The sequence below is a fragment of the Lupinus angustifolius genome, chromosome LG01 (genome assembly GCF_001865875.1).
Source record: "Lupinus angustifolius cultivar Tanjil chromosome LG01, LupAngTanjil_v1.0, whole genome shotgun sequence".
Classification (NCBI taxonomy): Eukaryota; Viridiplantae; Streptophyta; class Magnoliopsida; order Fabales; family Fabaceae; genus Lupinus; species Lupinus angustifolius.
Window position 1 is genome coordinate 25,414,326 of NC_032009.1, and position 15,856 is coordinate 25,430,181.

The 15,856-nt window shown below is 31.5% G+C and overlaps 1 protein-coding gene across 1 annotated transcript; it reads right to left on the reverse strand.

Annotated features, from left to right (window-relative positions):
- LOC109326912 lies at nt 9,929-13,227 on the reverse strand. Its single transcript, XM_019559853.1, has 7 exons — nt 13,153-13,227; nt 12,570-12,681; nt 12,288-12,444; nt 12,090-12,134; nt 11,598-11,775; nt 10,714-11,081; nt 9,929-10,256 (listed from the first exon to the last, which is right to left on the reverse strand). Exons 1-7 carry the CDS (start codon nt 13,225-13,227, stop codon nt 9,935-9,937), a joined length of 1,257 nt encoding a protein of 418 aa, XP_019415398.1. The 3' UTR covers nt 9,929-9,934.

A 15,856-nucleotide genomic window follows, 5' to 3' on the forward strand; every position in this document is an offset into this window, starting at 1 on the left:
ATGGCAGTGGTTCGTCAACAAAGTCTTGAGGGTGAGTCTAGGTGAGACGAGTCCCTTGTATTCCTGGATGAGGTATTCTGTTGGATCGAACAGTTCTCACATCTCAAACTAGACGATCTCGGACAACCCCTCTTTGCAATCAGGATCAATAACAGGGATGCCCATCAAGTGTTTGATACGACACCATCCTGAAATGGACAATTCCATTGGAACAGATCGATCATATATCCTTGCGAGGAATAATTTTGGTACATTCAAATCAGCTTGTTATGGGACCTGTACTCTTGGTTATTTCCGAATAGTATATTAGGAGGATATTGGTGAAAGGATGAACGAAACAAGCATAACATTCATACATTGAGATTGTGGACTTTGATCATCATAATCTGAGATTTTAACATCATTCATCATTGTGCATTTTTATATGTGATGTATATATTGTGTTTATTATATGTGTCTGTCTGGATGTGATATTTCGTGTAATTCCACGCTGTCAATGAGTAATATTCATTAGATGTCTTACTCCCTCTTCTCTTTTGTTTGTCTTCATATCGCGTTTTGTTCAGATGGATTGTTCTATGAGGATTCGTAGTTACCGTTTCTCAATGTCCCAGTAGGGGGCATGGAAGATTGAGGGAGATCGGTGCATCTACACAAGCCCCTGCGACTTAGATCTGTGTAGGGTACTTTTTGATGTGGTGTATGTCTCAGCCTTTTGTGTAATTTCTCTTTGGGTGAATATTTCTTCCGCCTTGTATTTCGTACATATATTTTCTGTTATTAAATGAAGTATGATTCAAAGTTATATTGAGTTTATTTTTATTACCTTTAGGTAATGGTGTTTTTGATTTTCTGCATTGTATGTTACTTAAAGTGATGTTCTAAAAATGAAACAAATATAAGGAAATAAATTTTATATGGTATCATTATTAAAAAAAATACTCATTTTTTAGCAAGATTTTTGGAGTAACTTTCGGGGCGTTACACCCACAAGCTAGGGCATATATGTTGAGGAGCCCAAGCTTGGAGTGGATTGAAGAATAATCCTTAGGTCCTAAAGTCTTAGTTAGAGCATCTGCCAATTCCAGGCTACTAAGGACAGGTAAAAGTTTGATTTGACCAATTGCATATTGTTCCCTAATAGTATGGCAATCCAATTCTATATGTTTTATTTTTTCATGAAAAACTAGATTAAAGGCAATATGCAAAGCACATCTATTATCACAATGTAATAAAGCAACCTTTGAAAAAGAATGTTGCAAATCCTTTAGTAAATAATCAATCCATATAATTTCACAAGTTGTAATTGACATTGCTCTATACTCAGCTTCACAAAAGCTTCATGAAACAGTCTTTTGTTTCTTTGATTTCCTAGAAATCAAAGAATGGCCAAGGTATATGCAATACGCTGATATGGATCTTCTTGTATCTGGACAAGAAGCCCAATCATTATCACTATAGGCCTTTAATTGAACAACAGAATCAATAGGAAAGAATATACCTACTTAAGGAGATCATTTTATATAACTTAGGACCCTGATGGTTGCTTTGTGATGCAAGATAGTTGGAGTTGCCATACATTGGGCTAACTGCTGCACAGAAAAGGAAATATCTGGTATGCTATTTGTTAAATAAATAAGTCTTCCAACCAACCTTATGTAGGCTGGAGTATATGAATAGGGTGCACTATTATCTTCGTAAAGATGTGACCCTTGGGACATAGGAGTAGTGGCTGGTTTGCAGCCAATCAGGCTAGCATCACACAGATTTCTGATGCATTTTTTTTTATTCATGGATATTCCTGTGTGATTTCTGGCAATTTCGAAACCAAGGAAAAAATTTAAATCACCTAACTCCTTAATTTTAAAAGCCTTGTCCAATAAGAATTTAAGTTGATTGATCTCAAGAAGGTTATTACCTGATAGGATGATATCATTGAAAGTGCAAAGTGTCAAGATAGTACTATTAGATTGCCTATGTTTTGATGAATACAAGGATTTAGTGAAAGCTTAAAGATAACTCAAAAATCAACATGTCAAGGACTCAAGAGCTTCATAAATAGAGTAATCATTAGTAGCATTAGATATGTGTTTTAGTTATTGAGTCTAGGTTAGGTAAACCTAGATGCAAATCTCACAAGTCCTAAAAACAATCATATCATTTACATGAGACATATCATCTAGATTATTATATGTTCATGCATTAATCATACATGTTATTTGTGCATCTTAGGCATATAATAATGGTAAAACATGTATAGTTGATAAGCATAACATATAGGTAGTTTACCATTTAATCTCTTAGCTGAAAATATGTCAGTTAATCGATTAAGCAAGGAGTTAATGGATTAACGTGAAATCAGTTTTAACAGATAACTAAAAAACAGAATTCAGTTATTCTTAACAGACCGTTAATCGATTAAAAGGGCACTTAATCGATTAATTGGGTGTCTAACAACTTTTCTATATAAATTGTGTTTTTACACCATGCTTCATACATTCATTCATTCATTTTTACAAGTGCTAAGTTGCATATTTTCGTGCTCATTGTATGTCATATAGGCAAAGAGAAATGCATGCGAGATAGTGAGAGATAGTATCATGCTTAGGATTACAATGTCATCTAATTGCATGTGATTAAATGTGTTCATCATTCTATCTTTTCTTGCATGATTCTTGCATTTATGTTAGCGATTTCGTAGGGTAGAAATTACATGTTTCTGTATAATTCTGAATTCGTACATATTCTTGTTAAATTGTGAGATTTGTATAGGGTTTATAGTTGGATTTGAATTGTAATATTTGAGCCGTATTGTGCTTCATATACTCTGTTTTTGTGCTGTTTTTGTAATAAGGAAAGTCGTCTCTTGGTGTCTTACCACCAACGAGATTCAGTGAGTCTTTACCAAGACTTAGAGGTCTTGAGTTTAGAACCTACTCTTGGTTGGGGCTAGATCATAGGAAAGGTTTTCCTAGGCGATTAGAGGAGTCAAACCAAGGTAGGGGTTCTAGGAATTCAAGAAGAGAGTATCTAAGGTCTTGTAATTGGAAGTGTGCATGTACTATACATTCGTTTCAGTTTTAGTGAAGAAAATCTCCCGATATCGGAAGGGAAGGACTGAATGTAGTTTTACGGTGGACCGCAAAACGAACCAGGATAAAAATCCTTATGGCAGGCTTTTTCTTACCCTTATCTCTTTAACTTTCAAGTTGTTTAATTGCCTATTTTAGCTGATATTTTGAATCTTGTAACTCTGTCATATAAAGATTAATCATGTACAAATATATCTACTGTATTGTTTATGTAATATCGGTGACTGATTGTGCAATCAAGCCCTTTAGCAACTGTCTGTTTTGTGCAACTTAATCGATTAAGTTAGTGCTTTAATCGATTAACTTGACGTTTTTCCAGAATAGGGCTTTGGTGCGAAAAGTGGTATTTGGGAACCGTGACACCTATTCAACCCCCACTTCTAGGTGTTTTCTGTTCACTGATACCTAACAATCATCTATATAGACAAGTACAATATCAACAACAATACTAGAACTCCATTTAACAATTAAAGAGTAATCACCTTTGCATTTCCTGTAACCATGTTGGATAAGAAAATTGGAAAGTTTGGCAAACCATTGCCTACTAGCCTGCTTAATCGCATATACATATTTTTGAAGTTTACAAACTTGATTATGTATAGATGAGTGTAGGCCAGGGGTTAGAATCATATAAACTTTCTCAATGAGATCACCATGCAAGAAATCATTATTAACATCTAATTGCTTAAGGTACCATTTATGTATACAAGTTAAGGTTATTAAAAGTCTTATAGTACTAATCTTGGCCACATGGGAAAAAGTGTTTATGTAATCAATCCCCTCTATTTGAGTATATCCCTTAGCAACTAATCTAGCCTTATATCTCTCAATACTCCCATTTGCCTTGTATTTTATATTAAAAACCCCATTTACAACCTATGACAGATTTGTCTTCAGGCAAGTCAGTCAAATACCATGTTTCATTCAGTTGCAGGGCCTTTAATTCTTTATTTATGGCATTCTGCCAATTAGGATCTAAGATGGCTTGGGCATAAGTCTTTGGTTCAACTTTGCTGCTAAAAGAAAGTATACTAGATCTAGGTTTGGCTGCTAAGGTGTGATAAGACAAATATGAGGATATGGGATACCTAGAGTTTTGTGTAGGTTTTGTGCTATGTATGAGAGAAAAATGGTAGTCCTCTATGTAGGTGGGAGGTCTTGTGACTCTCTAACTTTTTATTGTCTGCAATTGATTTGGATTTTGATTAGATGATGAGGGAATGAGGATTTGATCATCACTTCATTGTGAAGCATCATTGAGTGGTTCAGTGAATGTGTCTATGGGTCTGCTACTTGCTAATCTTGAAGGAAAAACATCATCATACATAATATAGAAATCAATGTTAATAGTACTAGGCATAGATTCATCATTCATAATATTGCAATCAGTTTTGTATGGAAAGATTAATTCATGAAATGAAACATTCCTACATAATTCTAAGGCTCTAGTAATCAAATTCAGAACAACATAAAATGAGATTGCAACTAAGAGGGAGGTGAATTAGTTGACTTAAAATTATGACCACTTTTTATGCAAAACCAAGAGTTAAAGTGCAACGGAAAATATATACAAAAATTAACCAAATAAATAATCAAAGAGATAAGGGAGAAGAGAATACATGAGGATTTTTACACTGGCTTACCTTCTTGTCCACTGAAGGCTACGTCCAGTACTCTTGCAGCACAAGAGATTTTTTCACTGAAGATTATAAGTTGCAATTACAATATCCCACCCCGAGATCTCTATGTACCTTACACATAGAGATGGTAAAATGGCATTGCCCGCGAGCGTGCCCGCATTTTTTTGCTGGTAGGGCATGCAAAAAATTTCCATTTTCCCGTTTTGCCCGCCAAGCCCGTGGGTATTTCCATTGGGCAATACGGGCGGCCCACAAACAATATTTAAGGAAAAATTCAGAAAACTTTAAATAAATTATTATGTAATGTGATTTTTAATCCCTAAAAAATTGTAATATAATGTGATTTGATCAACTTTACATAAAATATCAAAGTTTTTGTTAATTTTTTATTTTATTTATTATGTGAATTTTGTATAAAAAAATTAATTATTCAACAATGTCCGCGGGCCGCCCACAAGCCCGTTAGCCCGCTTTAAAAAGAGTCGGGCATTGAATTTTGTCCATTAAGCCAATGCGGGCATGCCTGACCCACTTAAATTATTGCGAGCATTTATGGGCACGGGCTAAACGGGTCGGGCGGCCCATTTTGCCATGTCTATTTACGCACTACCTAATCCTTATTCACTTTTAGAAAAACACATTTCCAAGTGATTCTAATCCCCTTTCTTATCACACCCTTGTGAAAGAAAGTATTTTGTAATAATAATGAAGAATGTTCAAAAATGGCGAAATTGCCTTTACAAGTTTGAAAGTAATATAACTTGCAATCTAATCAACTCTTTTGTATACTTAGTAATAATGTTCTTTATAAGTTGGTAAACTTGAAACATTTTACTTTAAACAACTTCAGAAAAATCAACTTTGAAAGTTTAAAAACTAGTTGCCAAAAGTGCATAAAATAATTTCAAAATGAGTGTAAAAGCTTTTGAAATTTGTATGAGTGTTGTGTGTTTTTGTATGTGAGATTCAATGCCTTTAAATAGATTTTCCAATCACCCATTGTGCCTCTACGAAAGGTAAGAATAGATTAGAGTGAAGACATTTTGTTTGAGATGAAAACCTTTCATTTTGAAATCTAAATCTGATAAAACAGCACTCAGTAATAAATTATAACCAGTGGGTAATCGATTACCCACACGTTCTATCCACTAGGCATTTAATTTCGATTTAGAGTAATCGATTACAGCAAGTGGGTAATTGGTTACTCAACTTTATTAAAAATTGGTAATCTGTTACTCAAAGACAGTAATGGATTACTCTGATCAGTTTTAAGTTGGATAACTCTTTTCTCATACATGTACCCTGTTACTTAGATGCAGTAATCTGTTACACACTATTTTTTTAAAATTGTTTTAAGTATTTTGGAGTGTTTCAATTTTCTTTTAAAAATAGTTTGAGCATTACTACTTCACAGGTGATGTTGGTGTCTTCATCAAAACCACATCAAGGTCAGAAGCAAAGATCTTCTTCACGGGTCTGCTACTTGCTAGTCTTGAAGGAAAAACATCATCATACATAATATAGGAGTCAATTTAACAGTACTAGGCATATGTTCATCATTCATAATATTGTATAGCATTCCTACTTAATTCATGAAATGCAACATTCCTACTTAATTCTAAGGCTCTAGTAATCAAATTCAGAATAATATACCCCCTTACTCCAGTTTTGTACCCTAAGAAAATACACTTAGTGGCTCTAGGGTCAAATTTGGTTCTTGTATGAGCAAGGGTACTTGTATAGCATAGGGATCCAAAGACCTTTAAATGTTGCAGATATGGTTGTTTCTTATACAATATGTAATAGGGTGACTTATTATGTAAAACAGAAGAGGGCAAAAAGTTTATGATATGCACATCATGCTTAATGGCATAGGACCAATATACTTTAGGTATTTGGCTTTGTATTAGGAGAGATCTAGCTACACTCAATATGTGTTGGTGTTTTCTCTCCAGTATTCCATTTTGTTGTAGAGTGTATGTGCAACTAGTTTGGTAATGATCACTTTTGAATTATAAAAGATTTCATAGAAAATTCTACACCATTATCACTTCTAACAGTTTTTACTTTGGTGGAAAACTAAGTTTCTATTATAATCACAAAATTTTGCAACACGTGAAGTTTCAGCCTTACTTTTCATGAGAAACACCCATGTGTATCTAGTGCAGTCATCTACTATGGTTAAGAAATATCTATGTTCATGAATGTATGTTATAGAGAAGGATCTCCAGATATCTACATGTATAATATCAAAGCTATGCAAAGATTAATTTTTGCTTATAGGGAAAGGAAGTCTTTTCTGTTTTGCTTGATGGCAAACATCATAAACATGGTCTTTGTCAAAAGTAACAAAAGGAAAATCATTCCTAATAGTATCCATACAATTATAAGAAGCATGGGCTAGTCTATAGTGCCAAATTCCAGAATTACATATGGCATTATTAGTTCTACAAGAAAAATTCATTTTGTAATGGCACTTAGCAACCTTTAAGACATATAACCCTTTGAAGATCCTAATTGTACCAATCATCTTCAAATAATTCTTTTCCTGAATTTTACAAAGGAAATCATCAAAGGATATAAGATATGATGTGTAGAGGGCCAATTTAGGAATGGAAAGCAAATTGAAAGATAATGAAGGTAAATATAGCACATTATGTAAGATTAAATTCTATAAGATTGGTACAGTGATAGAGATATTAGCAATAACTTGACTTCCATTGGGTAATTTTACCCTGATAGACTTAATGTTGTAATAAGCTAAAAATAATGACAAAGTGGAGCACATATGATCAATTGCTCCACTGTCCAAAATCCATGACATTTGTTGGTTCATTATAGGCATACCTGGTGATTCCTCATCATGTGATGCATAAGCAGCAGATATTACGTTGGTTGTACCTTCAAAGACTCCATTATCCTTCTGTATTGGTGTATATCCCATGGAATTTGTCTGCTGAAGCATGCTGACAAATCCTTGGTATTGTTGATGACTTAAGCCATGGATGGTGTTATTCTGCTCCTCTTTATAATGACTTTTTATGTTGGTCATTCTTACAAGCATCATCATTCTCATCATCAATCCTTACATAATTTATTTGTTCTCCCCTTGTAAATTGAAAATTTGGTGGAAACCCATGCAATCTGTAGCAAGTCTCAACAGTGTGTCCATTTTTCTTGCAATCGGTGCAATATTTCCCACTATTTGGCCGTTTATTCCAAAGTCCTCTTCCAAAAGAACCATTGGAACCTCTACCAAAGTTCCTATTTAGGTTTGATCCCTTATTTGATAAAGCACCCCTCTTCCAAGATCCTCATATTGTCATGATAATGGAATTAGAATATTGGACATATAATTGCCCTTCTTGCTGTGTGACTAAAGAGAGCACCTTACTCATATTAAGCAAAGGTTCAAGTAACATAATTTGTGATCTAATAGCACTATAGGCATCATTAAGGCCTTTGAGAAATCTAATCACCTTATCCTCAACTCTACATTTCTTTATATCAGGTAAGGCAATACAAATTCATCTAGGTGAGGGTCTAAAATTGTCTAATTCACCCCACAAGATTTTTACTTGAGTGAAGTAATCAGAGACACTCAATTCTCATTGCCTAAAATTAGCAATGGATTCTTGCAATTCAGCAATTCTAAAAAGATTACCTTGGAAGAATCTTTCTTCCAATTTTTCCCAAACCTCCTAGGTTTTATCAATCCAAAGTATACTTTGTGATATTGATGGAGAAACTGGCCTATTAATCCATGAAATGACAATATTGTTGCCCCTCTCCCATGCTGTATATATTGGATATGTCTTGGGTGGCATGAGTATGAATCCATCTATGAAGGGAAGCTTTTGTTCCCTTGCCCACTGATAGTAATTTTTGTCATTCAATACGGGTGAAACCAATGTAATGCCAGGATTTTTTTAGGGATGAACAAGGTAAGGATAGATGATGCCTCGTAGTGAATCTGTTGTTGAATTTGTTGAAGTCATGGAAGGATTGTTCGTGGTCATTGAATGTAGCAGAGCTCTTCTAAGAAGATCTCTGATACCATAAGAGAATTTGAAAGCTCTTTGAAGTGTAATGAAGTTTATGGACTTCAAACACAAAAGATGAAATGAAAAAGATAAATCTGAACTTTATTGATTATGATATAAATTGTGTACAAAAAATAAACTAAAGGATTACTTTTATAAGGTAGTACAATAATTAACCAACCTAACTAACTAACTATTAACAAACTGAAAATACACACTAAAAACACATGTTAAAATAAATGAAGATGAATTGCTTGGTCAATAAGTTAACCAAGGCTTTTTAGCCCATACTACTGAATAGTAGTGAGCAATACTGAGCCAGACTGAGGCTTGGTATGCTTCAGTCAATCTATCTTGGCCTACTTGGCTAAGAGCACATGCCTTGGCCAACTTGGATGCTTGGCCTGCCTGCCTTGCTTCAAGCAATCTGTCTTGGCTAGATGCACATGTTATGGCTGCTTGGCCTGATACTTGGTCCTGGCCTGATGCTGCCTTGGTTGTTTGGCCTGATACTTGGTCCTACTGAGCATATGTCTTGGCTGCTTGGCCTTGGCCAATATGTTCATTGGCTAATAGGGAAGGGAATGGATGATTTTAGAAGGTCTCCCATTTGTTTGGGAGTTGGATGAATAAAAGGGGAAGGTTTTAGAGGGTCTCTACAACCCTTCTTGTGTCTATTTTTATATTTGGGGTTTTTATGAGACAAAATGTAAAAATACCTAAATAATTTTAGTAAAGTTATATAATTATATATTATTCTCAATTTCTCATTTTTAATTACATTTTTAAAGGAAAAATAAAAAAATTTCTAACATTATGATTAGTTTATTCTTTCCCGTCTAGAATTCATACTCCCAAATAAGAAGAATTGTCTTCTTTTTCCCTTCCCTTCCTCCTCATTTCTAACCCTTTGATTTCTCTCATTTCTTTTTTCTTATAACTCTAAAACATAGTGTTAATGTTCTTATAAGCATCAAAGTTTTAGCTTTGACACGATAGGGTAACCAAAAAACCATATGGCAAAAGAAATTAAAAAACTTCACATTTTTATTTATAGAAAATATAAAAACATAGGTTTCCAACCATAAAGTTATTGAGCGCCCAAAAATATGAGGATGCTTAAGAGGCTATACTTTAAGAGCTTTGGCAAGATGTTCTTCTACACAAGCTTGTGCAATCCAATGTTGTTATCAGATGACATTGAAATAAGAAGTGGCAGAGATTGAAGCCATGAAACTTTGGAGATTCCTTTCTGATGAGCTTGTAATGATTGAGAAGGGTTTTGACCATTACATCTAATGTCAAATATGTGAATCATTTCATATGATGAACCTGATGTTATATACATTCCATTGGGAGACCAAGCCTGATTTATAAGATTTGTACGAGCTTCAAGAGTGATTGCTTGTGTCCATCCAAAAGTATGAAGTTCTTTCTGCTTTGTTCTAATATCAAATAATCGAAGCTGTTTCTCAGAAGCCCTAAAAGAAATCAAAGAAAAAATCATGTCTCTATGTCACAAGTCAATCAAATTTCATTAAATAATATAAAAAGATTAATTTCTTTTCTTATAATTTTTCTTTTTAATTAATGAAGTGTCACTTTTTAATTAGATTGGAATACAAATAAAATACTAAAAAGGGGACAAGTAATTTTCATTCATATAAAACAAGTCCATAGTCCAATGAGCACTATGTTGTTGCAAATTGCAACTTGTATATATCCATAAAAATATTTCTATGTTTATCATAATGGTGAAGTGCAATATACAACGTAAGGTTGTTGATAATTAACATTACTTCATCATGTATAGTATACAATTTATTTCATCATGTATATTTCCATTTTCAAACAATCATTATAAATTTGCATAAATAAAAAAATACTAGTCATAAATGTTAATGGTATAGTAATACATCAAAGTTGGTGAAATCTTACCCTGCTTGAACCATGAACAAGTTGTAGTCACATGGATTTGGAATAACACTCAAGCATCTACTATCAATAATATGAGTAAAATCTTCCCTTTCAGCACAAACATCATACCCCACAATTCTCTTATCTTTACCAACTGACAACACAATTTGCTTCTGTTGCATACCAGAAACTCCCATGACCATAGCAGCATGAAGATTCTTGTGCAAAGTTTTTGGTCTCCAATCATCTTCACCATTCTCACTCCATAGTATAACCACATGGTCACTTCCACCAGTTACAAAACATGTATTTTCCCAAGGCATGAAAGATATATTATTGATAATACCTTTAGTATGAGGCTTGTGCTCTAAGAAATTTATATCATTCATCTGTCCATTACACATATTTTTCATACATATAAATACCAATCAACTATAAATGAAACCCAACCGTAATCTAAAACTTATATACCATGCAACTTTGCTTCTTTTAAGAAAACATGTTCATTTCTATTTATTTGTCTTATTTATAACTAATTTTACAACTTTATTCTTACCTTGTTAATTGTTATAATAAAGGGATAGTAATATGATGATTATTATAAAGAGATAGTAAGGAGAAGATTTTAAAAAAATGATATTAAATACAAATAAACATATTAATTAAATTTCTTAACCTATAAGTTATAAATTTACATCATCTCTCTTCTTCTTCCTTATCCCTAATCCAATATCACGAATATGATTTGACAAATACGTATTACACCCTGGTGGTATTTGATTAGTCAAAAACAGACGAAATTAGTTTGACATAAATAAGTTATGTTCATAAGCTATAACCTTAAAAAAACACTTAAAAATGAAGGGAGGAAATGTATGGCAACATATTTGTCTTAAGGGTCTTACCTCTTCAGGATCTTCTCCTACTCTACTCAAATACATGATGGATATTTGAGAATCAAGACTATTAGCATTGTATACAGAAAAGATTCTATCCCCATCTGGGTGCCAAGCTATATCTTCTGGCCATCTACATTGCTCTGGAGTTAAACAATTAGTGCTGCTATTCAAGTTCACTTCTTCTCTACAAATGAAGACGGTAATAAATAAATTATGAATGGTATATAACATATGGAGCATGATTATATTGTTTAAAATAAAATGAAAAAAGCTTTAAATAAATAGTTTAATATATATACACCGATCAATTTAAAGTTTTATACATAATTAGTGAATTATTCATCATTCATATATATTACATTTATTTAAGAGTGGGTAAGATTTAACATATAGGTGAATAATGCATGCATCAATGATATAACAAACTTTTACACCTTCAACTTATATATATTAAACTTTTTTTTAAAGAAAAGAGGGAAAATAAACTAATGTACTTACCCCCAAGAAATTACTTCCCACAAGTTGACAATTCCATCCATAGCACTTCAAGTGTTACAACAAGGCAATAATCAGACTCATAAACGTATAATAAATTAACAAGTGAATGAAAGATTATAAAAAATGGACAACTATGATAATGAGTCAAGTTTTAAAGTTATTGCCAAAATATAATCATGAATGAAATGATTCTATTACCTTGTTGCAAAAAGCTTATCATTCACAGGACACAAAGCAAGACTTCGCAATTTCTTATCATGTTGACTTGAGATATAGTAGCTTTTTTGAAAGTTTACTGGGTAAGGATAAGCATTCTTGCACATCAAAGAAATCAAATCCTTGTGTTGTTTCTCATCTGAAAATTTAAAAAATAAAATAAAAGAAGCATATATAGCATCAATATCTATGCAAAAGCATTACTAATTAATAATTAATGATTCTAATGAAGGGTACCCTTGAAAATTGAAGTGAATATCTTACCAAACTTTCTTTTAGTCCCTCTGTCCATAGTTTCAACATTCGTTGTTTTTATAGCTCGAATTAAAGCCAATTCGGACTGAGCATATTCCAACCTTTTTTCTGCTCTCTCAAGCTGCAAAATCAAATAATTAATTAAGGGAAAGATTTACAAGTGTCCTAAAATATTGTTTAAGGATGAAAAAATATAAATCTATATTAAAAATAACATTTTAATATATCGAGAATGTTAAATTTTGCTTTCCAATGTCAATTTCATTGTTTATATTTCTTAAACAAGTTTTTAGGACATTTGTTAACCCAATTTATTAATTAATTTCCCGCTTAAAGATTGCACCATTTTGTTTTTTATTATGTCCCACAATTTGTACAACTTCATATTACATCAGTTCTAATCGATTATAAAAATATTTAATAAAAATTAAATTTTTATTTAAATATATTTTTTCCGATCAATCATAGCTAATGACACATAAAGTGACATAAATTGTGTGATAATATATGTGTTCCCTTCCTAGCACCAAAAATGTGATATACATTATAGGAAGAAATCAAAACCTTAGAGTAAAATATATTAATAATGAACCTGAGAACGAAGGGTATTGACTTCAGTAGTAGCATTTTCTACCGAATGCAACAATGCTTTCTCATGTTGGTCCATGTCTTCTATTCACTTCCTATTCCTAATACCCAATTTTCACTCACTACAATTGCAGGATTGGGATCTTGTTAATGGCTTTTCCAACTTTCTTCAATTCTTCAAAGCATGGAACCAAGATATTTAAACTAATGAGATAAAAGTAAGTGTTGTCTTAGGCATTGGTACAAATTAAATTTTTTCAAAGGTAACGTTTCATATCATTAATTTTAATATTTTTTAAATAAAGCTTTTGACTTTTGGTGCATCTTCATGCAGATGTTGTGGAAGGTGGACCTCGTAAGTGGACCTCTAATTATATGAAGAGAGTGCAATAAGACATTTCTATTTAAATTGTACATATCTTAATTTGATTTTTCTTAATTTTTTAAAAGGGTATAATATGTATACACTGTCAGTATAAAGATTTATATATGTGAGAATCAATGATAATAAAACATGAATGGTGAATGATGCAATAACAATATATAAAATTCATACACAGTCAAGCATAAAAAATTTTGTTTTTCACTTTTAAAATTACTATAAGATTGTAATCTTATACTCATTTATCATTGCTCATTGATTGATAGTCTTAATAACAAAAAATAGAGATTCAAAAATTTTAATACGTATAAATGGAGAAAAATAATAATTAATTTGGCATTAAAAAGATAAGGATTACATGGAGTATATGACAGTGATACTATGTTAATTAGTGTTCTGAAAACTTTATGCAAGGAACACAAAATAAGTAAGTCAACATTGAGAAAACAAGCTCAACAATATTTTATAAGTTAAATTAAATATTTATAGGTAAATAAGCCAATAATAAACTCCTTTTCAAATAGCAGAAACAAACATAGAAATAGTGGAAGGATTTATGTAAAGTAGGTTCTATTTGCGTGAAGCGTTATGCAGAAGCAAAGAGAAGAACCCATAAGAAGATAAGTTGCAAATAAAAAAAATAAAAAATATTTAAAGAGGGAGTCAGTGATAACTTTTAAAGAAGACAAAATTGAGATTTAAAATTATCTAATTTTACCTTATATAATAGTATAGATGATTAAAATTGCTAAACTTCAGTGTCATGACTCGTGAGGAATGGGCAATACAACAAAAAAAACTTTATTATACAATAAATAATTTATAAACAGATAAACAGTTTTCATTAAAAAAATATAATTAAATTTTAATATTGATGCATATACGTGCTAAAAACTAGTATAATTACAAATAATAATTAAAAGAAGATTTATGCAATATAGTTAGTTAAAAGTAAAATTACAATATCCAAATTTTTTATATAAATGTGTTGTATATTTTTTAGTAGGTCACTTTTATCGTTGATTTTTTAATTGAAAATAAATAAAAATCAAATTTTTTAATAATAAAAAAATCAATTTAAACCTTTAACTTTCTCATTAATATGAGTTGAATTTCAACAACTTCATTAATGTTCAGGTTAAATATTTGTGCAATGTTGAATAATTAATTAGGGTCGCAGGGAATTATTTTCAAAATTGAAAAGGAAAAGATATTGTCTTCAAAATCTAAATAATATTATTATTTATAACAGCTAATTACATAATTTTCTATTTGGGTAAGGTAATTTATTGGAAACCAAATCTTTCTAGTACTAAATGGTTAAGTATCGGAAGAAAATCGTGACATGTGTCTCTAATTTTTTTTAATAATACAGCTTTTAAATTATTTATAAATAAAAAAATTATAAATCATAAAATCATTTTTACACCTCCAAGGATCTAACTCAAATTCATTGGGTAAAAGAGAAAGCATGTAATTGGATATGTATTTTACTAACCAGATTCTTCTCCAATACTGGGAATATGAGAGGAGGCAATTCTTTTAAATTATTAATTTATAAAAAGTAAAAATATGAACCATTTGATTTTTATTATTGCCATGTATCATAATTATACATATGCACTGTCCTCACCATTAATGGAGAGGAATCAGACTCCCATGTTACTTGTATGAGCTCAAAAGGTTCACATAAATACCAGCAAAACATATGGGACTCAGGTGATATAAAGTAGCTCCATTCTAAACAGCAGCTAGCATCAACCTGAAATTGTGTACAAGTTTAAAATCAAAATTTTAGTGAGGAAAACCAATTGCAAAATTCAGGTTGGCTACTAATCAAAATTTTGTTCTTTATTGTCTATTTTCTTTCAATGAATCAAATCAATTTAACATTCATTTAAAACTTTATTTGTTATTTGGTTCAATAAATTTGGTACATGAATCAAAGAGTCAAATTTGACTAAAAATTAAGTTTGTTAATAAATAAATCAAACTAAGTCAAATATAGTTTGATTCATTAAGTTCACGAAATAACTCGATTATCTATATATATAATATTAAATCTATATATTTTGAATAAATAATCATTATTTGATATGACGAACTAAACCAATCACGTTAATGAGTTCAATTAAACAGTTTACAAACTTTTGAAAACCCAAACTAATTCGAATTGACGAATCGAATAAAAAAAATCAAGTTAAAAACATAACTCATTTCGAATTCAAGTCGAACAGATTCTTATCGAATTGAAACGAGTTGATTGCGCCCAAATTTGACTCAATTCAGCTAGTTTCATGCCTTAATTATAATTATTCATTTATAA